Source organism: Takifugu rubripes, chromosome 20, assembly GCF_901000725.2.
Source record: "Takifugu rubripes chromosome 20, fTakRub1.2, whole genome shotgun sequence".
Taxonomy (NCBI): Eukaryota; Metazoa; Chordata; class Actinopteri; order Tetraodontiformes; family Tetraodontidae; genus Takifugu; species Takifugu rubripes.
In genome coordinates, this window is record NC_042304.1 from 11,805,835 (window position 1) to 11,828,413 (window position 22,579).

Consider the following 22,579-nt stretch of genomic DNA (forward strand, 5'->3'; position numbering starts at 1 on the left):
GCAGAGTGAATCTGCTGGCACTGGTAACATTAGACGCCGCGGTCTTGTTGTGACAGGGAGGCTTCAATAGGGCAGCGACGGCACCTCCAGCCCAGGAAAACAGGCCACGGAGGCACCTGTTACCGTTCTTTCGCTGCTGGTATTAATTTCGCTACAGCTCCCTCCATTTCTTTTATGACTCTCACATCATTCCCGCCTTCCTCACCTCAGCCTGTCAATATTGCCCAGTTCACCATGACTGCAAACCTGGCACGAGCCACCTATAAATGATTCCACACGTGCAAAACAGCTGCATTAGCCCAATATTAGCCATTAAACGCTGCGTACTTATAGGATTGTGCGCTCGCGTGGTGGAATAAAAAAGGCTGAAACAATGACCGAACTAATGCCCGATTCATAAAGGAGCGGGTGTTGACAGCACGCAAAGCTTTCCGAAATGATCCAGGAACACAGAAGTAAAAAATATCCAGTGAAATATAGCATTTGTCAGGTGGCAAGTTGCGGTCTCGCCTTCCCCCGGGCCAATTCTTTTAACGGCCACATGTTGAAACTGCGTTTCCCATCAGCATCGGCATCGGCGGGCCTCATCCAGCTGCAGCGGAGCTCCCGGTGCGTTCGGGGCACTTTCACACAGACGAGGCCTGGAGATGCACTTCGGGGAGACTCTCGGCTCCATCTGTTCCGTGGCGTTACGATCTGGACGCGTCCTTCTCCTCCTCCTCCGACTGTTCCGCACATCACAAGATCGACGCCGACGCTCGATTAGTCGATTCAGATATTTAATTTGCGCCTCAATGACTGCGGCCCTTGTGATCTCTGGAGCCGCGCCATGTGGAGCTGTGGACTCACAGCTGTGCACTCAAACCCCCAGCATGTTAAACACTAATGGGAATCTGCTCTCAGACAGAGCATCGCTGCATCCGTCTCTGCATTTTAAAACAACTCTGGTCATCTTCAGCAGCTTTACAATACACTGTCTATACGGTCCGTGTGCGTCACTCTAAGTGTGTGTTTGTGGGGGGGTCTACATTCTAAATAATAGAAAGGGGGAAGACTTTAGCCAGTCTGCTCTTCCTCTTAATGCGGAGACAGCCAGACAACGACGGGGTCAGTTACCACTCTGTCAATGAGCCTTGCATACACACACACACACACCCACACATGCACACACACGCAATGGAAAAAACACACTGCACAGAAGTGTGTGTAAATCATGCCAGTGTAATCATGATTGTATAAGTGAATGTAAAGCACCGTTGTCGACTCTGCCCCCATTCACATCCATATCTGCATGCACTCCACTGCACACACTCGTTTCCTCACTTTTTTTTAATATTGCATGACCTCTACCTTCCTACCCCCACGCTGCACACAAACGCACCATCATAAATTGCAGCATTAGCTCAAATACTGATTGCGTGCCATTAAATTCAATGACAGGGCCTTAATGCACAGGAATTGCCTGGTAGACAAAGCTGTGTGTGAGAGTGAGTGTGTGTTTGTGTGTGTGTATTTTGGGTGAGCCTGAGCAATCAGTGTGTGTGTGAGTTAGAGGGTGTTTATAGATCAATAGGTTTGCTATGATTACCTCGCTGGGTTCTTTTTCTGGGAGCAGAGTGGCAAGGAAGCAGCGGGAGGCTGCACGCGTGTACGTGCATTTGTCTATACAGGAAATATTACCATACACACACATTACTTACCATATACATGTGTGTGAGTGAGTGCTAGAGTGAGGAAGGGTTACTTTTGGGAGATGCCGTTCCCTTGCCTGCATGTGTATTAGCGCTCTAATGCTCGTGTGAATAATTGATTAGGGCCTCTCTGTGTTTTGGATAATTAGCTGATAGCTCTTAGCTTTAAGCCCTGAGATCTGGTGCGCGTGTATTTGTGCGTGTTCTTGAGGTTTGATGAAAACAGCAGTTCTCAAAAGACAAACGCATTGTCTCCTTTAAGCCACATGCTCAGAAAAAGGCAATAGCATGTACGCTCCTTTATTTTCTCCAGCAACTCACTGATGTCTAAATAAATCTGATGAACAGACCGTCTACTGCAGACGTCAGCAGAACGCCACTTGTGTGAGAACTGCATGCCTGGCCCCCCTACTGGTCTGTTGTCCAGCTATAGTGATCTTTCAAATGCTCCCGCATCAAATAATAGGAGAATATGTGAATAAATCGGGTGCACGGTTCCTCCTCACCACTCCACACGGGCTTGTATCAGAGAGAGGAGAGGGTTTGTTGTCATCGTCGGCGACCTTGAGGAAATAAGGTGTTCTTCCCGTTCCACGCACGCAGGCTCGCACAGTTACTTTGTTTTTCCTGCCTCGTGAGTGCATCAACACGCTACTTGTCAAATCTCGCAGATATGTGCCTAGCTAAAGCTAACAATGTAGCCATGCAGGACACAGCCAGGAATCAGCATGACGCTTGGAGTAGCTATGTGGGTACCTCTTAAAGAAGCTTGAGCGGACTGTTTTTAAGTTCTGCCTGCGCTTCCTGTCTCCAGTTGCATCGGTATATCGGTGATGAATCGAACTAAACTGGAACAGGAAGACCTTATTAGGCCTTGTTTCCTCTTGTGCTGACAAGACTCTGTACAAACGGATGCTTGGAATTGGCGGGGGCAGGGAGGCAGAAAGGGCACCTCTACTGTGGCAGGGACTCTTCTGTCTCGTCGACCTGGAGAGGAGATGTGCGGCTGGGACGAGCACCAGACCAGAGCCAAATTGAAAAGCATGAAGATCTTGGGGGTTAAAGGTCAGCCCTCAGAGTCTGTTAAAGCCGCCACCGTGGGAACCGATCAATCTCAGTGCCACGGCAGTATCGATTGGATGCGCACTGTCACCATCCCCTCTCACATGCCGACACACGCACAATACAGCCTGTGTTTGTTCTTTTAGCTGGTTTCTGCTGTCCGTCAAACGCCGAGTTCACGTGCGCTGTTATATGCTGACCTGTTACAGTTGTGGCTTATTTGAGGATACGGGACCACCGCAGTTCTGAGAAGCGGGTGAAATAGCATCTGTTGACTGTCATATCTATCACATCAGGCCACATTACTAATGGCTGCCTCCAGCAAAAGTGCACGTATCGCTCACAGTGGCACCTGGGTGGATGTGTAGTGGCACAGACAGTAATGGTATCTAAAGCTCCATTTTAAGAATGTCTCGGCCTGACTGAATATGAATTCAGCGTATCTTACAAAACTGTGTTGAACACATAAATGTTTCCAAAATCGTTGGAAAAAATCCTAAATGAAATGATTTCTGGTGCAAAACTCTATATAAACAGGCAGCTACTGAGGTTCAGCAAAAACAAACCTAAAGATATGACAAACTAGCCATTGTCTTATCAGCGGTGCTATCATTCCTCCCCCACTGGGCTAGCACCACCTGCTCATTTTCCCAACATTCTTATCACCCAGCCCGCCTTCGAGCCAGAACCCAAATGTGCTGTCAGAGCACACAAGAGCTGGTTTCAAAAGGCAGGGAAATGCACATATATGTACACACACACACACGCACACACACACACACACGCACGCACACAGACGCGCACACACGCACACACACACACGCACACACACACACACACACACACACACACGCATATATATAAATACTGTATATATATGATAGGGAGAGGAAAATGACAGGCAGGAAATCAAAATGACCGCCGTAGCCGTAGATGACCGATTAGGCGAACGCAACCGTGCTGCTGGTGACAGCGCCCCATACTGAGACTGTTTTCAATTAAATTAGCTGAAAAGAAGCTACAGTGCGCTGGAGCAGGACATAATTAAGTGTTCGCGACATTCTGTGAACAACAGGCGCCGTGCTAGGTGAATTAATCTCTGTTCCCACGTGAATACGGGGCCTGTTTGGCTCAAGGCGAACAGATGCCAAAACAAGACGGCAGCAAAGGGCGGCTGCTAGAGACGCACCAGCAGTGATGTCAGGCAGCTTCAAACCTCACCTGTACTCAGAGAAAGCATTGATTCCAGTCCAGCGCGGCGAGGCAGAGGCGCGGTTGTTTGTGCCGCGTGTACGCGGGCAAAACGCGTGCGTGCGCGATTCCCCCTCCCCGCCATGTGAAAAAAACAAAAAAAAAACAGCACGGGTCTCTCCATTCATTAAAGCTCCACAGAAGGAGATTCCATTAATCTGTTCATTAGGCCACATCAAAAATGGAAGTACTTATTAAAATCAGATCCAGCTGTGTACTCTCGTTAAAGCCCGCCGCTCTGTACAAAGCTTAACAATGCTTGTGGCACTAGACCAAAACCCGGCCACGAGAAGGGGGGGTCTACTACATTGGTTGGCCTGTTTTGACTCAACACACCATGATAATTGCTGCACTCTTGGCGGGGGGCTATGAATAAACATTACTTTTGTCAGAGAGCCTCTGAATGCTCCATTTCCAATTAATTTACATTTGCCAAGAAATGGAGGGAATAGCTGCTCTTAATCACTGTGTTTTATTTCCTCAATTTCCCCCAAGTTTGTTTTCATTCTCTCCTTCCCCGTATGGCACTTTCAGCCCACCTCTCACCCACACTCCTTCTCCCTCGATGGAAAATCCCATTAATCCTGGGCGGTGGTTTTGAACAAAAGCTATGGGCTAAGCGATTGATCCCGGCATTGATCCGCCTCGTCTGAACGATCATAAAGGTGTTAAATTGGTTTCTTGGAGGATATGTATTTTTCATTGCCTGCCCGCTGCCGTGTGAGTCCCTGCCCAGGACTTTTTCCATTCAAAGCTGATGGTAACGTTAAAATATTAAGATGATCTCCAATTTAGGGAGGGAGCGTTTCACCCGAAACTCAAACACAAAATCCTTCTTCTTTTTTTTTTTGACGATCGCTCTGTCCAAGGACAGGAAGTTGGAGAGCTCGTTTAAATGCTTACAGTTGCAGCAAAATTGGAAAATTGCTTCACTCGTGTTTCTGAAAATTCTTTTGAGATTTCACGTTGGATGATTGGAAAAGTGGGAGCCCACCTCATGCCCCCTCGATCTTATCATGCAAACCTTCGGCAGGAAGACCTAGAACACACAAAGGGCAATGTTCTTGGGCAGCACATTTGCTTGCTTTGCGCGAGAGCGAGCATATGCAGAACAATAAGAGGAGCTCGAAAAGTATTCAGCCCAGTACCAATTTCACCTTGAGCGCGCAGCTCCGGGAAAAGTGGTCGAACACGTTCAATGTTATTGCAGAAAATAAATAAGCATTTCTCCGTCGCCTTCAAAGTTCACTCAGGCCAATTCAGTTCTAAAGTATTTCGCATTAGACCGGACTTTTATTCTGTGAAACGAACAAAAACAGGAGAAATTGGGGGGTTTTGCCAGGTGCTGTGATACACCTGACCTGTGTGAAACTTGTAACATAGTGTTTCTTTTGAAAGGAACGTATTTAAATCGAATGATTCCAAGCTTTGTTAGATTATGATAGCAGAAATGATCTAACCAACCTGTGGCAGCTGTGTTTCATGGCCGCCAATCCGGTGATTTCAGTGACCAGACAGATTTGGTCGCACTCAAAAAGAATCACATGATTTCTGCCATCATTAAAGCTTTGTAATTAGTTTATAACAGCATATAAATGAAAAGAAATGAGCAATTTGATAATGGTGATATCAGGCACGTTGCAACTGACATTCCAGGAACAATAACACGCCACCTTTGCTTCCTGTTCAGTAAATCACCGGCCGGTGGTGTTATCTTCGGTTTCTCACGTGCACAGAGGCCTTTTGACTGACTGCCGGAGCATATTATCAGAGGGAGCAGGCGGCAGATCCTGCAGGATCACACACCGGCGCTCACGCCACAGAGCATAGGAAGAGCCTGTCAGGGAAACAGCTCGTGTCGCTGACGCTTAAAAAGGTCAGCCGAGTGAACCCCCCGATCCTATCCTGCCCTCACGCCCGTCTGTCTGTCTGTCACCATGCCCCCCCCCCCCCCCCCCCCCACCCCCCCGCTCTCATCCCGGTCCTCGTCTTGGCTGCGCTCGCCTGCCGTCTGACCCCCTTTGATGACCCAGTCCTCTTGTCAGAGAAGAGCTTCCAGGCAGGCGGACTGAGGACGGCCCTTTGATGAGGACCCCGACACCCTCCAGTCCCGCCGACTTGCGGGGGTCCTTTGAACATGGACCGCTGGCGCTTTAACACGTGCTTCAGTGGTGGACGGGGCAGGGAACAGTAAAGAGAAGTGCTTCCTTTGAGTGTGTTCCTCGCTCTGTGATGGTTTTAATGAAGGCATTTGAATTTTTTCATCCCGCACTCAAGACATCTTGAGAACGGGGGCCGCAAAAACAGACCGCCAGGCGGGGAGGGGGGCACAAATTCAGTCATACTGTAGAAAAAAAGAGTCACGGTGGCTTTGTTGCATTTGTCATGTGACCTTCATTAATAAAAGAGAAGCAGGAGACGTGAGGCAAGGAGAAAAAAAAAGAATTAGTACTTTTTTTCTGTTTTATTATGTGGATTTCACCGTTCCGCTAACGACACACAAAACCTGACACAAATGTCGGGCTTCTAGAAAACAACAACATAAAAAAAACAGAATAAAGCTCGTAGTGGGAACAATAGTAGCAAATGGAACAAGAGAAGTCCAGCCAAATCACCATGACAATGCCTCAAGTGTCCATTTTTGAAAACTTTGGAGGTCTTAAGGCTCAGATGTGTTAATAATGTATAGATTTAGTCATCAGGCACCAAAACTCTGGCGGTTAAAGTGTGTGACATCATGTAAAGACAATGAACTTTGTTTTTCTTATATGATGCACATTTTAATTCAATATAGGAATAGTTTGTTGGAACATCTGAAATCCCAAGACTCCCAGTGAAGTGAATGGTTTATATTCCTATTTCACTGCAACGTGCCGTGCATTTTTAAGATCAAATAGCAAATTTTTGGCCATAATGGTCATAAATTAGCACCCAGTCTTTCACTGAAATGACATGCCACCGGAGTAGGTGCAGCTACCACACGGCTATTTCTACCAGTTGTTTTGGGGTCTTTGCAGGGTCAACGCTGTTGCTGTGTCTGCCCGAATCACCGTCATAACACAGATAATCAACCGGCAATAATCTTCACGCCGACACAGCCACTGACTTGTGGTGCAGGGCCATAAAGCGCGCGACGTTTGCGGCCGTAGCGACAGTTGTTGACATCTAATTAGTATCTAAGGTCAGCGTAGACTTCAACAAACGGGTCCCTGTTCAATTTCCAGATAGCTCTGAAAGGGATTCTTTCCCGACACATTTGAGCCGCACCTGCCTGTGTCGCAACATCGATCCACATTCTTGAACACGGCCGACGGTTCTCACAGACTGAAAGCAACAAAGTATTCCACACACACACGCAAAAAACCCACAGCGTGCCCTGAAAGATACATCACTCCCAACGAGAACGGTGTTTGTTGACAGGAAACGGGGAAAGGGAGGACAGAGAAAAAACTCTGTCCTTCGTTTTCCTCATTCCTTCTTTCAATGGGGCCCCTTTTTTCATCTTGGCCTGGCTCTGCAGGGGTAATGATTAACACAACCACGCATGGGAAGAGAATGACAGATACAATGGAGGCGGTTGTTTTGGTGGGGAGAATCGCCGATCGACCACTGCAGGCTTCCCAAGCTTTACCTGGAGTTCACGAGGTGGGCTAGGGGCTGGGGGGTGGGGGAGTGGAGGGGTTAAAATGGCTACTTAATCATTATCATCAATGGGATCACTGAGAAACTACCGGCGCTGTGCAAACAGATAAAACTAGCAACGCTGTTACGTCCAGCACTTGGACATGTGCTTTATTGAGTGTGGAAAATTTCACATGAGAAAGATGTGAGTGTGTGTGTGTGTGTTGTGTGTGTGTCCCTATATTAAACATTGCTTATTTTGCTTTCTTTGGCTACATTAACCTGCTAAAGAGGACACAGAGAATAAGGTTTACATTTAATACACTGAAAAGAACCACAGAAGAACAGGAGACCATGATTACTTGCATTTTTAGTCAAATTATGTGGAAATAATTTGAATTCATCAGCCTTCCTATGTAAATGATGCACTTGTCATCGAATCCCTCATGTAGGAGCTGGTTTAGACATACAAAATGCATTAAAACTTTCTCTATTTGATCTATCTTTGGGTTACAAAAGCATCAAATAAAAACAAATACTTTTTTCTGTATGTAGCCATTTTTGTCACGTTTCTGATGGGGTGTGTGTCTGTCCTTCCAGGTGGATGATCAAATGAAGCTACTGCAGAACTGCTGGAGTGAACTGCTCATCCTGGACCATGTTTTCCGGCAAGTGGTGCACGCCAAGGAGGGCTCCATCCTACTAGTCACCGGCCAGCAGGTGGGTTATGCAGGCCACAGTGGTCGTACAGAACAGAGCAGCACAAAGGACTGGAAAAGAGAGGCACAGCCGGGCTGACTCAGCTGGTTAGTTTGAATGAAAGAGGCCAAATGGAAGGATAAGAGAAGAAAGACAAAGGGAGGAAGAAGAGGATGAAGAGTATGCTAACATGTGGTGGAAAGTGACAGAAATGACTGAAAACAGGAGTAGAGAGAGAAAGAGGTGGAAGGTCGTGAGGGGCAAACGGGGGGGGGATAGAAATTAAACAGAGGTGATGAGACGCAGAGGATGAGGTAGTTTAGGGAGCCCAAAGCTCTGACGAGGAGGAGAAGGAGGAGGAAGAGGAGGAGCTGATAATCAGGGGAGGCACACGGCAGTTTGGTTTGCATACACTGGTTAATGAACAGCTGGTGTGTGTGTGTGTGTGTGTGTGTGTGCGTGCGTGCGTGAGTGTGTGTGTGCGTGAGTGAGTGAAACAGTTCATTATTTCCTATTATTTTCTGCCTGGCCAGGGGTGACAGTGCAGCATTAACACTGGGTATATTCAGAACAGCAGCAACATCACCTTAAGCGATACACCTACACACACACACACACACACACACATACAAACAAAGACATACACACATGCACGCGCACACGCACATCTAATAATGACCGAGAATCATCCACATTGATCTAAAAAGCAAAAAAAATGTGAAGATTTCTTTAAAAAAAAATTCCTGACAAAGCTTTTGAAAAGGATATTTACTCAAACTGTGGGAGAGCTGCCCCCCCCTCCCCCCCCATACACACACATGTTCTGCATGTCATAGTTTGAAGCCTTGCTTTTCTCCCTCCACTGTAAGATTTTAGTATAAAGAAATAATGCGCAAGTCCGACTCTTGTTGAGTTTCATCAGAACTCCTCTGGCTTGGAACTGAACCCAAGCACCCAGGCCAGAACCCGACACAAGTTGATGAAAACTGCCTCCACATGATTTGTGGATTCGCTGAAAAGTGGAACTGATGCGAGGCGGCTTCTCTGCCTCATACTCACACTGACCCCCGAACAGATACGGCTCTGGCTGCTGTCACTGCCTCTCCTCCCCGTCTCCATTCATCGTCTTTTAATAGAAAAGAGAGGCAGAAAAGGCATCATGATGTCACCGGGAGCAGGCCGAGACTGCCGTGAGTCGTCGTTTTTGTCTCCCCTTTTTCTTCTCCTCCCGTGACAGGATCAAGTGCGACGTGTCCGAACGCGAGATGACCGGGATCGGCCCGGGCTGCTGAATGATTAAGCGCGGCCTTGTAGCTTGGCAGCCAGTTGCAATGGCGCCGCACTTCTGGTGTACATGAAATTCAAATGATGGTGAAAATGCAAAAACGGGCCGGTCGCCGTATACTCTCAGTTTCTCTCCCTGTCTCCAACAACACCCCCTGCCCCCCGTTAGCTTTAAGCCCATCTCATCTTTAATGCTCCGCTTAGATTGTTAATCGTATTCATGATGGGTTAGATTTGAAGCTTTCTTTATATATTTACTCTCCATGTCCCTCCAGCAGTGATAATAAAGTAGTATTGATTGATTGACTGATATACAGGTCACCAGGGTTAGCACTCAGTCTGCTATAGTGACATTATAGCCTTTTTTCTTCTTCTCTTTTTACTTAAGGCTAGAAGGCAATCACCCTAGGCATCACCGTCAACAGTCCAATCCTTCAATGAAGTTATTTCATGCACAGTTGATTTTATGTAAATTGATTGACATCTTGGAAGTAGGTGTAGGTGTGTGTGTGTTTGAGGGGGATCTGCTTCCCACCAAGTCATAACTCTCAGCGTCTCGATGTTGGGAAATGAGAGGAGAGAGGGACAAAGGATGGAGACATATAAGAGAGGGATTAAAGGGGGGAAACAGAGGCCAAAACACATACAGCACGCTTGTCATCTACTCCATTTTGACTCTGCCCCCCCCCCCCCCCCCCCCCCCCTCGCGGCTGAGCTTTTCAAACCCACTTCAATCATACTATTTACACCAGAAATAAATTCCAAAACCAGGCTTGTTTTTAATTGCAAATGGGGGCCTCAGAGGGACCTTTTTCCTCCCTGAGCTTTAGGAGTTGCACACGCCAACGTCTACCTTCCCCTGGAAACCCGAGCGCAGTCAATTATGGTAATGAATTGTCAATAAATATAAAAATTTAATATGGTTCTGCCTGCTTTGAGTGGCAGCTAAGGACTTGCCTCCCAGACTAATGTGCTGCAGCTGCACATTTCAAGTGAAAGGTTGTGTGTGCATGATGCCATCCATCCATCCATCCATCCATCCATCCATCCATCCATCCATCCATCCATCCATCCATTACTCACTCTATCTATCTATCTATCTATCTATCTATCTATCTATCTATCTATCTATCTATCTATCTATCTATCTATCTATCTATCTATCTATCTATCGTATTTGTCTGTCCGTCCTCCTGTCTGACCGCCTGTCTGTCTGTCTGCCTGTCTGCCTGCCTGCCTGTCTGTCCCTCTGGCTGCCTGTCTGTCTGAGAATGCAAGAGAACAATCAGTTGTGTCGTGACTGCACTTCTAAACCCACAGTGCATCATAAAAAAGTGTTAAACTGCAGGAACACTGCCTGCAGCTCCCTTCTTCACATTTGACAGACAGACCAAAGCTTTTGACTTGATGTTGGGCGTGCAGTCGAGCAGGTGGACCGATAAAATAATCATCACAAACGGCTCACAATGGTGATGCGTTCAGGGCACTGTCACGGGATGTGTAGATGTCAATCACGCGCGTGCACTGTGGGGGGGTTTAGACACGTTTACACAGAGTGAGACTGGCTAAACCCCCCCCCCCCCAAATATCCACACGCTTTAGCTTTGGTCCCTGAATGCAACATAAATTTTACAAGTCAGTAGAGAATTTCTAAAGCTGACTTGCATCTGCTTCATTTTAAACACCTTTCTCTCATTTTAGGTGGACTTTGGGGTGATAGCGTCGCAGGCGGGGGCCACCCTCAACAATTTGTTGAGCCACGCCCAGGAGCTGGTGGGCAAACTACGTTCCCTGCAGCTGGACCAGCGGGAGTTTGTCTGCCTCAAGTTCCTGGTCCTTTTTAGCCTGGGTGAGTCGCACATATTTGGATGGAAATAAACAGAAAGTGTTCAGCAAGTTTTATGCTTAGAACACAATGCAAAAATTTCAATGTGGAATTTATTTAACCTATATTTGCAATCTTTTCAACGAAATGTTATTGCTGGTTGAGGCACAGATGGCCTGGAAGTTATGGAATTGGAGAATATGAGGGGTGTTGATGGGAGGATGATGATGAAGTGAAAGGGAGTGGTGGACAGGCCCCCGTGATGTGTTCAGACACCCTGGGGGAGGAGATGGAGTCAAAACTGGGAGCCCAAGTTTGGGAAAGGGAGGAATGTAGGGGGAGCAGCTAAACTTATAGGGGAAAGGGCCAATGCTCGTGTGAGTGTGTGTGTGTGTGTGTGTGTGTGTGTGTGTGTGTGTGTGTGTGTGTGTGTGTGTGTGTGTGTGTGCGCGCGCATGACTGAAAGTTGCTCTCTACTCTCGAAGTCGAGGTCAGGCAGAGCCAAGAGAATGTCATGTCTGTCTCTTCCCAAACATGTCTGTAACAAATGGTCTCTTATGAACACACATTTAACGGACACACACACACACACACACACACACACACACACACACACACACACATTCATGGCACTGAGAATGCATGATGAATATTTTCTTCCATCAGGAAAACACATGGGGGACACTCTCCTCTTCAAAAAGAAAGATGGGGTAATAAACTATGAGGAAACACTGAGGTGATCAGGATGAATTAATATTTGTGTTAGTGGTGTTCATGCAGCAACTGGAAAAATACAGTGGGGGCAAGTTGAGGGGATGGGGGGGGTCTGTACGGGGGTCTAAATAATTTGGCAGAAACATCATCCATAATGAAACGCTCACCTGAGGGATGTGTATCGCCCCCGGCAGTGCCTGTTCTCCAGCACAAGAAGACGGACACAGACGCTGTTGAGATGGCTGGGGATCAGTGTCAGTGTGTGGGGGGGTGAGGACGGGAGACGGGGAGGGGCCCGACTAATGTAAGGCCAGAGCGGTTACAGTTGATCTGATTAATAGGACTCACAGCCGACGGGAGACGTGCGCGTGATCCCCGCCAAGCTGATGAGAGACACAGGTTTCACCTGGGGGGAGGCGTGCATAATGCGAGCACAGCAGCGGGCCATCAGGTGTGTCTTCAGGCATCCGTGCGCGTGCGTGCCCGCGTGCGTGTAGACTCAAGACAATTAACGGAGACTGTGGGGAAGTGATGCATGAAAGTAGCCCCACACTGCCTCCTGAATTAAACCATTCCCCATCCCTCTGATCCGTCTTTATTAGTTTTACTTCATCACCGCTCATTTGGAGCTAATGAAGCCGCCCGAAGCTAAAGATGCTACATTTAAAGTAAAACTGAACACTGATAAAAACTCTTTTCTACGACGCTCTCTTTATCTCCTTGTTATCCTGGGTGTTGATTTTTCAACCCCCCCTCTCTCTTTATCTCTCTGTCACCTCCTCACTGCAAGGACAGCTATTAGTTAATCCAGCTGTCGATAAAGACAGAGATATAAGAGTCAAGCCAGCTGAATGGAGATGCCTGTATTACTCAATTTGTTTCCATGGGGTATAAACTTCTCTTTTATTTTTTCATCTTATTCCTACCTCTCTCTTTCCATCTGTCCTTTTTCCCCTTTGCCCCTTATCGCTCTTTCCTTGTCTGAAGGGGAGTTTGTCTTATCTATCAAGGAGGAGATAATCACTCTCGGAGCATTGACCTCTAAAGCGTTTAGAGCGAGAGATCCGATGTGTCATCTGCTGAGCGAGAGACACTCCGAAATTGGCAGGGAGAGAGAGAGCGAGTGCTTCCCGGGTCAGAGTTCAGTCAAGGATTACTACTAGTCGTTGTGTGGTGTCAGGGCACTGTTAATGGGCCTTTGATTTCCTTTAAAAGGCTTTAGGGCCTAATAGAAAGACTGACAGGTTTGTTTTATGTGTGACCAGGTGACACGGGGGGGGGGGGGGGGGCACGTAGATCACAAGTTCAAATCCAGTCTGTGGAAAGAAGCTTAAGTGGGCTCCTGTTCTCTTCATCTAAAAGTCAAAATGAGCCAAAAGGTAAACGTTAATAATCGAGTAATGAGAAAACTTTTGGTTAACTGTTTCAAAATCCAACATTTGACTTGATTATATATATGAAATATGACCTACGTGAGACTCAGGACTTAAATAGGTCCTATATTGGACATTCAACTCCCCCTTTTCACCACAAAAATCCAACAAGAGCACGTCTGATGAATGTCACACAGATAGGTTCCATACTGGCAAAGCAGATGCTGTGAGAGGTCACTCGGTGTTCAGTCAGCACCAGTTAACCCGTTGCTCCGGGTCAGACCCCCATCGGGTGTAATTGAGAGCGACAGAAGCTGCCAGGCCTTGTCAGCCAAGAGCAGAACCAGAGGAGCTGCCAGACCGGTGCAGGGTGGTAAACGCTCCCAGCGGAGGGAGCAGGTTTGTGCATGTAGGTCAAAATTACGCCTCCATATTGAAACCTTTAGTAGAAGATTTTAAAAAAGTGGCAAATTGAGACTAGATTCATTTCAGACCAATCCTACGGCCTTCCTTACGTCCTTATGTCCTTGAGGGGTGAAAAGTTCCTGGAACCACAGTCAAGGCAAGGATCCAGTCGCCATAGTTGGCAATCTGAATCTTTTTGGTGGATTTTTGAATCCACAGGAAAGAACAACAGCAATAATATAAATAAATGAGTGTTTCTATAAAGCTCAATGCAGAAAGTGGGAATCTGCTTTGCTAAAACTTGAAAAAGTCTCTTGCACAGACTGATGCTTTGCCTTTGTAAGCTTCCTCCTAAGATGGAACACTAGAACACGCGCACGTGCGCGTGCACGCACGGACGGACAGAAAAATGAAGTTCTTCATTATTCCGCGGATGCTCTTAACTTCAGGTCACTGGTTTAAAAATCAGCAGTCATAAGAAACAGCGACAGCCGGTGATTCAGGAGCTGACGGGCGCCGCACGAGCGATCCGTCAAGTAGCTGCGAGGTGGGACTTTAGAGACACTCACCTATCTATCCCTCACCTTCCATCCATCCCTCCATCTATCCATCTATTCCCTCTGCACTCTCTCTCCTCTCATTGGCCATTTTCCCCCCTAAGATCCGTCTTTTCCCCTCCATCTATCACAGCTCTGCACCGGCACCAACCTCTAAAGCGCCTCGTTATTTACCTGAACGTCCCTTTCCTGTAGCTCCCTCTCCACTTTGTTAAAATGTTGTGCTTAAAATAAACATCTTTAAGCAAATGTATTTGTGAAAGTGCATCACAGAAGCCCGCAGATAAAAAAAAAAACCCACCCTACTACTACTTGGCCTCCCCGCCTTTATCCCCCGCCATCCGCCAGACTCCTTTCACCAGGATATCGTCTCTCATTAGCATGTTTAGCGTGCCGCGCACTGAAGGCGGACTTTTGACGGTTTTGTGTGCCGCGAGGTCACGCACCGATCTGCTGACAACACGGCGCAGGCAGAGGGAACGTGATCAACCTTGATAAAAAAAAAGACCAGCATTCTTTCTCCCTCTCTCGAAAATCTCTCTAATATTTGTCTCTCCAAACAATGAGAGAAAAAAATCCAACACATAATTCCCAGACAGGTACGTCCTAATTAAGCAACAGCCGAGGCGGCTCAGAATCGATGCCCTGATCCCCGGCCGACGAGCGAGAGAGAGCCGTCTAATTCACGCGCCCCCCCCCCTCAATAAAGCCCTGCAAATATTCATTTCCTGAAATGAAGCGAATCATTTAGAATTCAGTCAGGGGATTGATTAACATCAAGAGGCAGCGACGGTTCAATACTACACTGAGAACGATGTGTGTGTGTGTGTGTGTGTGTGTGTGGGGTGGGGGGGTGTCAAACGCGGTGCATACAACCAGAACAAGGCTTTATGGCTCAATTAAAAAATGACATAACAGGGACGCTTCTGTGCTGATTGTTGCGTGAGACTGAAGCTTTTGCCTGATCGATGCAGCGAGGGTCCGGCCTTACGGGAGCTTTAAGGTCAAAGGTGACTGAGAGAAACTAGAGACACCGAATCTGACAGGATTTAAGCTGTTTTGGTCGACAAGCTAAAAACAGGCAGCTTCACCAACTTGCTATTGCCCCTTTATTTACCTGGGGTCAACAAAGTAGGAGAAATTGAAAAGTCCCGAACTCCAACTGCTTCCTGTGGGGAAAAACCCCTTCAATCTCAAACGTTTCCTCCAGCATGCAGAGTCTTTGGCGTCCGCCACCATGTTCCTGGCTGCTCTATCAGGGTCCTGCCGCAATTTTCTAGTAATGAAAAATGCAGCGCTAGAGTGTGTGTGTTTATGCGTGTGTGTGTGTGCGTGGGCAGATAACCAATGCACGTGTAAGGTTCATAAAGCACGATCTGTGCACAGAAAGTTTGGTCAAGTGTTGTGCAAATAGGAGCTGATGGAGAGGTATTGGCGTCTCACTTTTCAGATAAATCTCTCAAATGAAGCTTTTTAATCCGGCACCAGGAAGAAACACAAACAAATTTGCCCAAACTTTGTCCCTGACAAACCGCTGTAATCATGTTTGAGTGGCCTGGCTCCCTCCGTGGCGGCGGCGGTGGGTGAGAGCCTCCCCTAAAACAACGAACCACATACTTCTGTCTATTTTCCCGCAATTTCAGCCTGAGAAATCTCAGGCGGCGTGCGGCCACCTCCCGACGATAGCCGGCACTTTGTAGGTAATGAGGCCGCCTAAAAGGCTTTCAGATTTTATCAAGCGATAAAAGCTCCGGGCCTTCAGCCTGCTGCTATTACCCGCCAGGTCGGCGGGACGATGTCATTAAGCGGCGGTGGCGTTGAGCTGTGGCGGCGGCGGGGATACACGGCCATCACCGCCTCTCGCCCTTCACCTGACGCCCCCTCCCCAGCGCCGCCTCGGTCCTATATCACAGTTTCGACATTTGCCATCATTATCTCCAAACAGTTTCTCCAATTTACAGCTCCTGCCTCGCCTTCTTCTTCTTCTGTTTCCAGGTCTTATCGCAGGCTTACAAGGATTTCTATTGCAATCACTCTCCTTTATCGGCTTGCAAACAAGGTGATTTATCAAAAAGTAAACTAACGCTGTTTTAAAAAAAAGGGCGGGGAGATTTATGAATCGACCACAGTGTGAACAGCCCAGTGATAAATACGTGATAAGACAACAGGGGGGCGTATTTTAGACTTCTGAGGTCGAAGAAATGACTCGTATTTAGTGTGAGGATTTCTGGCGTGCAGCTTTAATGCCACCGAGCAGCGACCCCGCCGCAGATCCCCCAGGGTGGCGTCCTGAACAGATGCAGAGTGGCAGCAGGATTTAATACACCCTTAACTCACCGTCCTGCCAGAGCATCACTGAACATATGCCTTAAACCTCTGTTACCCCCATCAATAAAAAAACACTCACTACAAACACCAAGCGTCTCTCTATAAGTTTTTCTTCCCCCTCCTTTCTGCATCCACCTCCTCCCATGTGGGATGATTTAAGACTAGCCCCGCTACTGAGAAACTGTTGCCCTCCATCTCATTCTCCCTCTCCTTTGGCCTTATTACAGACTGTCAGTTTATTATAAAACATTAGGAAAGCAGAGGGACACTCGCAGTTACTGTCCTATCGATCGGCGGGGATAGATTCTGTGATTTACACTCAGCTTCTGCCCGTGCCCTCCGCGCTCCCGCTCTCTTATTAAGGCACCGGCGCTTTGCTCCGGCTATTGATGTCTCAACATTAACAGTTACAAGCTGCTACAGAAAATCAATGTTCAACTTTTATTACCAGCTGCATAACGTGGCGGACCTCCCGCAAGTTGGTACTTTACAGTCGAAAGGACGCACGGACGGTCCGGTCGGCCTGTCGGGTGTTTTTCTGAGCAACACCTGCAGCCATATTAATCACACAGACAGCATATAGAAGCTTTCAGGGGGCAGGAAGGTGGGGCTCCTGATTTAGCATGTTCGCAGGTAGCTTTTGAGTTTGTTGTTCTCTAAAAATACAGGAAACCTCCCAAACCGTTGGTAAGAATATAATCAAGTTAAAATATCCCCTCTTGGTGACTTGCCATCCGTCCATCCATCATCCATCAGCATCATCCTGGATGTGTGTGGGCTGTAACCCCGGCTCCGTGAAGCTACAGCGGCTCAGGCCTCTCAAACATTTATGAAGGGCTACTAAGCAGCTCTACGGCTGCCCTTATGGGACAAACAGCCCCCGGTCCTGTGCTCTCATTCCCGATCAATGGAACTGAAGTTTCTTACGTGCACTTTCCAGCCGAGCAACAATTTTTTTTTCCTCCTTCTCCTTCCCACCTTTTCCCTGATCATGCAGCAGCCCACTGCTGGGGCTGAATTACACTTGCTTGTTTACGTGACGGTGTGTACACGGGGAGATGGACATGTCTGCACTGGTCTGCGTGTGTGTGTCTGTGTGTGTGCGAGTGTGTGTGTGTGAGCGCGCGCGCACAAACAGGGGCTCCTCCCAGCGGGCAGAGCTTCAGGTTATCATTATGTACAGGCTGGTGTGCTGTGATGCTAATGCTAATGCATTCGCTGTGGCTGCGGCGATGGGTCCAGCACTGCATTTGCTAGGTGGTTTCTCCGCTCCAATTAAAGACTGAGGTATGCCTATTTGGGGTGGGGGGGGACAGACCTCATACTTTTGGGAGTACAACCTTAAATTAGTCAAGGAAAACAGACGCAGAGAGCAAAATTGTGCATATTTTGGAATGCAGCAGAAACTCCCACTCTTGATTTGAATGGTTTGCTGACTGGAGATAATCGATTCCCCAAGCTGTGAACTCAACAGATTTATTTAAAGGAATTATTTATATTTATTCTACATTATGGGCATGCTGCCCCACCTAGCTGGCCTGTAGATTTGCTGATCGTGTGACCAACATCCTAAAAAAGTTGATTTCACTCATCGGTTGAGCTAAACCTTTACAGCAGCATTCCTTTGCAGTTTTTTCTGCTGTGTTGCTACTAAAAAGTGCATTTAACAACTTCATTCATTTGTTAATCGCACAAATGCGCATGGAATGCAAAGAAAACCCACATCCATGTACACAGAGGCAAACAGCCAAAGGGCAGCGCTGAGGCCCCCCTCAATACAAACGTGTCGCAGGTCAAATGTTCAAAAATACTTACAAATGCAATCAGATGGACCACCAGCTTTACACACCCACCCTGTCAATCATTCCCGGGGCCGTAAACACGAGCAGCCCCCTCGCTTCAATCGACGGCTCAGTGGTGGCGACAACCCGCGGCGGCGCTGCAACTGTTGCAAAAGCGGGTCTTTACGACAAGGCGTTTATTGGCGCCGCGGCTCGTGATGTGTCATTACTCAATGATCGCTAAAAATGTCAGGCAAACGGGATGGGGGGGGGGGGGGGGGGTGTGTAAAGGTCGGGCAACATGACCGGGATTAAGCCATTTGGAGGGTCTTTAGGTCCATTTGAATGTGAACACTGCCGGTGATCCAGCTCGGAATAATCCATCAGTGGAGATCATCGGAGTGGAGGTAAAAATAATCTGGTGTGATATCATGGAGCGCGCCGCCATCCCAGAACTGCCTGGCATGCGGATTGTCGGTCATTGTGCTCCTGCGTGAATGTGCACAGTGCAGTGGCATGAGCTTAAACTATGGTGCTGGTAAGCTATACGGTGGTCAGGTGGCTGATATAGGACTACTCGCCTTTGCTCTTTGAGCTCCTGTGTGTGTGTGTGTGTGTGTGTGTGTGTGTGTGTGTGAGTGAGTGTGTTATCTTTGGACAATGCTGTTACAAGATACTCCTGGCAGGCCGGAGAACAGCGGAGCCCCGGCTGATCTGTGTGTTTGCACGCCGCGGTATGTGTGCGTGCGTAACAAGAGACAGTGATTAAACGTTTTAAAGCACAGATGATCCGACAGGTGCTCCGGCTGGCTACGTCACTACGCCACTCGTTGACCCCCCCCCACCAGACTTGAAACATTCTAGGATTTCAGCCCTGTCCTGGACAACATTTTCAACATATTTGGCTGCACTGAGTGTGGAGTCTTAAAGGGAAAAGACATCATTCGTTTCACCTTATCGGGCTGTCGACCTTTCAAGGGTTATTTTCAGAATCCTTTCTGAGGTCACTTTTTAATGTGCAGAAACTTCACTTTTACAGTCCTCCTGCAATAAAACCCCTCACTTTTAGAGATGCAGACTGTTCAGGGCTACAGTGGGTGGGGGGGTCCTATTTGTTCGATAGTTCGGGGGACACGGAGCGTCAGAGTCGCAACCCTGCTGCAGCAGAAATGCTCCCCAAATCAAGTCCAGCTTTTGGAGGGGGGAGCTGGCAAACGTGTCACGTCACATTAGCCCTGAGGGTGAGCAGAGAAAGGCCACCACCATCCGATACTGTGGAATAAATTAAAGCCCGCTTTGCACTTAAGACGACTCCACTTGTCACACGAGGACAGAAATCACGCAGAGAACAAAGGGGACGCCGCCATGAAGGGACGTGCGCCTGGCCGCTCGCTCGCTCGTGTCGCCGCTCTACCTGTCGGCTCTGGGAAGGCTGAGGGAAGGAGGAGCGGAGCGCATGAAGAGCGAGGCGGCGCAGGAGAGGAGAGTGCGAGCGAGTGGGGCGAATGGCGCTATGGATTATCTGTCCTTCATGCTGAAAATATACATCCCCAGGCGGCTGGCACTGAATTATTAATTCAAATTTGTCAGAGAAAGAAAGAGAGAAATCTATTGACGGGGAGAAGAGGTCTTTAATGGTCTCATTAAAGGGGAGGCTTCCCACAACAGGCACCTTCTGTGCTGCTGCAGGAGTTTGCGGGGCAGCGGAGGGCTCCTGGCGGGCGGGGAGGGGTACTTGACCCCCAATGATTTTCTGTCACTTTATCATAAACAAGAAGCATTGACGTGCCCCTGCTACTCCCCGTACCACTGCCGCCCCGCCAAACAAACCCTGCGTGTAATTAGCCAAGGGGTGCAAAAGTGCACTGAATGTAAACGAGATACACGGGATGACACACACGAACACACACACACACACACAGAGGTAAAACACAGTAACCCCCCCGCTTCACAGGTACAGCTTCTTTTATTCACCTTTCTCTATATCGTCCTTTCAGATCACACACAATACGGCGACAGCTCATTCAGTTGTCATTAGCTGTATGTAGATACATGGCTCTGGGGTCTTCTGTGGGGAGGGGGGCATTTGTAGACTCTAGACGGCAATAAGAAGGTTAGAGAGCAGGGACCCGTGGCTGCACGGCACCGTCGGAGGTCAGTTCATTGAAAGGCATTTGGTTCCACCTCCAGGGTGGCTAAAGAAGGTGGGAAATACAGGGGTGAGGGGAGGGAGGGGGCTCCTTGAGGGACCACAGTGGGCTGAGGTTCATTGCTGATTCAAGTCTCAGCCTCCCTCTGGCAAATGGATTTTCATAATGCTGAGACAATGTTGTTTTTTTTCTGGGGTTAATCCCAGAGAGTCCAATTGACAGATATGATTTAAGACCACGATACAGAAGCAAAAATACAGCCGGCTTTTCCCAGCAAAGACCACTGGCCGAAAGATGGGCAGCATGTTATTGCCTTTTTATGATGATTAATTTTGGGAGTGAATGCATGATTCAGACATGCTCAACCCCCTGAACTGCCCACCTGCTAGAACGTTAGCATTGCATACCCTGAAATGAATTAATAAAGCCCTTGTTAGCTACTTCAACTCTTTCAGCACTAATTAACGGTCCTTCTCCCCTTTTTGCCCCTCTGTTGAGGACCTGAACCTCCAAATCTCCAGCCACAGATACCTGATGCAAATTTGTTTTCCCTTCACCTTAAGGATAAATTGCCGGCACCTTCCAGCTAGCATAGCCAATGAGACGAGCTTGGCGTCTTCCTGCTTGGAGCGCCTCTCCTCCTGTTTATTTTATCGGACCTAAGGCGCTTTTGCCAACTTCTCAAAACATCCCGGTGCCTTTCTATCGTCCTGCCAGGTTCACTGAACCATCCTTGGGCAACAGAACGCAACTAGCAACTACTTCAACAACAGCTATGCTGGTCTTGGCATTGTAGATTTGACCTAATAAATCCCGGACTAAAATCCGTCTTCTTAATTCTTCCTCAAAGCCTCATGGCATTTACCCCCACCATCCCTTCCCTTTCCCCCGCAAGTAGCTTAAGGGATGTTTTGATGAGTCGATGGGCAAATTGAGCCTTCATGCTTTATTCTGACATGCAGGCAGTAAACCCTCCCCGTTGCTGAGACGTTTCCAGGGCAGGAACTGTGAGACGGATGTTATTATGCATTGTTGGTGAAGAGGATATTCGGCCTCCAGACATTAGGCTCTGTGCTTGCCCGAGGGCATGTAGCAACAGAACCTTACTGTATGCTGATGAAACGAAAGGTCACACGCGGAGATAGAAAGGTCACTTTTGAACAGAGCGAAAGTTAATAAGCGCGAATGCCAAATCGTTCATTTCATTAGCAATTTTGAAGCCTATAGGATTCTTTAGGTTGTGTTTAAAGTCCTGTTGAAGGTGTCAACTCTTGTTTAGAGGTCATACAGAGACAAAGAGACAAAACCTGATGCTAACAGTATTCCACAACATTAGCCCATATCATTGCACCAGGGCCCTGGAAGCATCTGACTTATTTTAAACGATACACAACATACACCCTCCCAAAATCCCACATAATTAAAAAGATTTGAAACAAATGATAGTTTGAAAATACAGCCACCGTAACACCATAACCCATTACTGTCAGGTTTAAAGTAGGGGCTTCACAGCGGGATGCGTTGCTGTTAAATCTGGAACGCGTACGACACCTCCAGCGTCCTCCTTCGCCTCAGCGAGCTTCCACGGAACGTCCTCTACCTCTCTGCTGCTATTTAGTCACACCTGCCTCTGGTGTAACAGATCCCCCCCATTAAATGTTAAACAGCGTACAGTTCCGGATTTACCCCTCCCCTTTGTTGTTCCCGTAACGTGGAGGAAAGGAAACTCCCCAAATGGGACGGGGAGAAAAAACAAGTGAGTGGAGGGCTCTGGGGAAACTGGTGAGCACTTGAAATGAGGACTGAAGGAGCAGAAAAGTGTAAAAGAAAAGTGTGAG

At 47.8% G+C, this 22,579-nt stretch overlaps 1 protein-coding gene across 1 annotated transcript in view; it reads left to right on the forward strand.

The window, feature by feature from the left end:
- nr5a2 (nuclear receptor subfamily 5, group A, member 2) overlaps positions 1-22,579 on the forward strand; it is a 48,073-nt gene that overhangs the window by 20,786 nt on the left and 4,708 nt on the right. The window contains exons 5-6 of the mRNA XM_003974281.3: positions 8,226-8,345; positions 11,310-11,457. Coding sequence (XP_003974330.1) covers positions 8,226-8,345; positions 11,310-11,457 — 268 coding nt within the window. The remainder of the gene's footprint in view (positions 1-8,225; positions 8,346-11,309; positions 11,458-22,579) is intronic.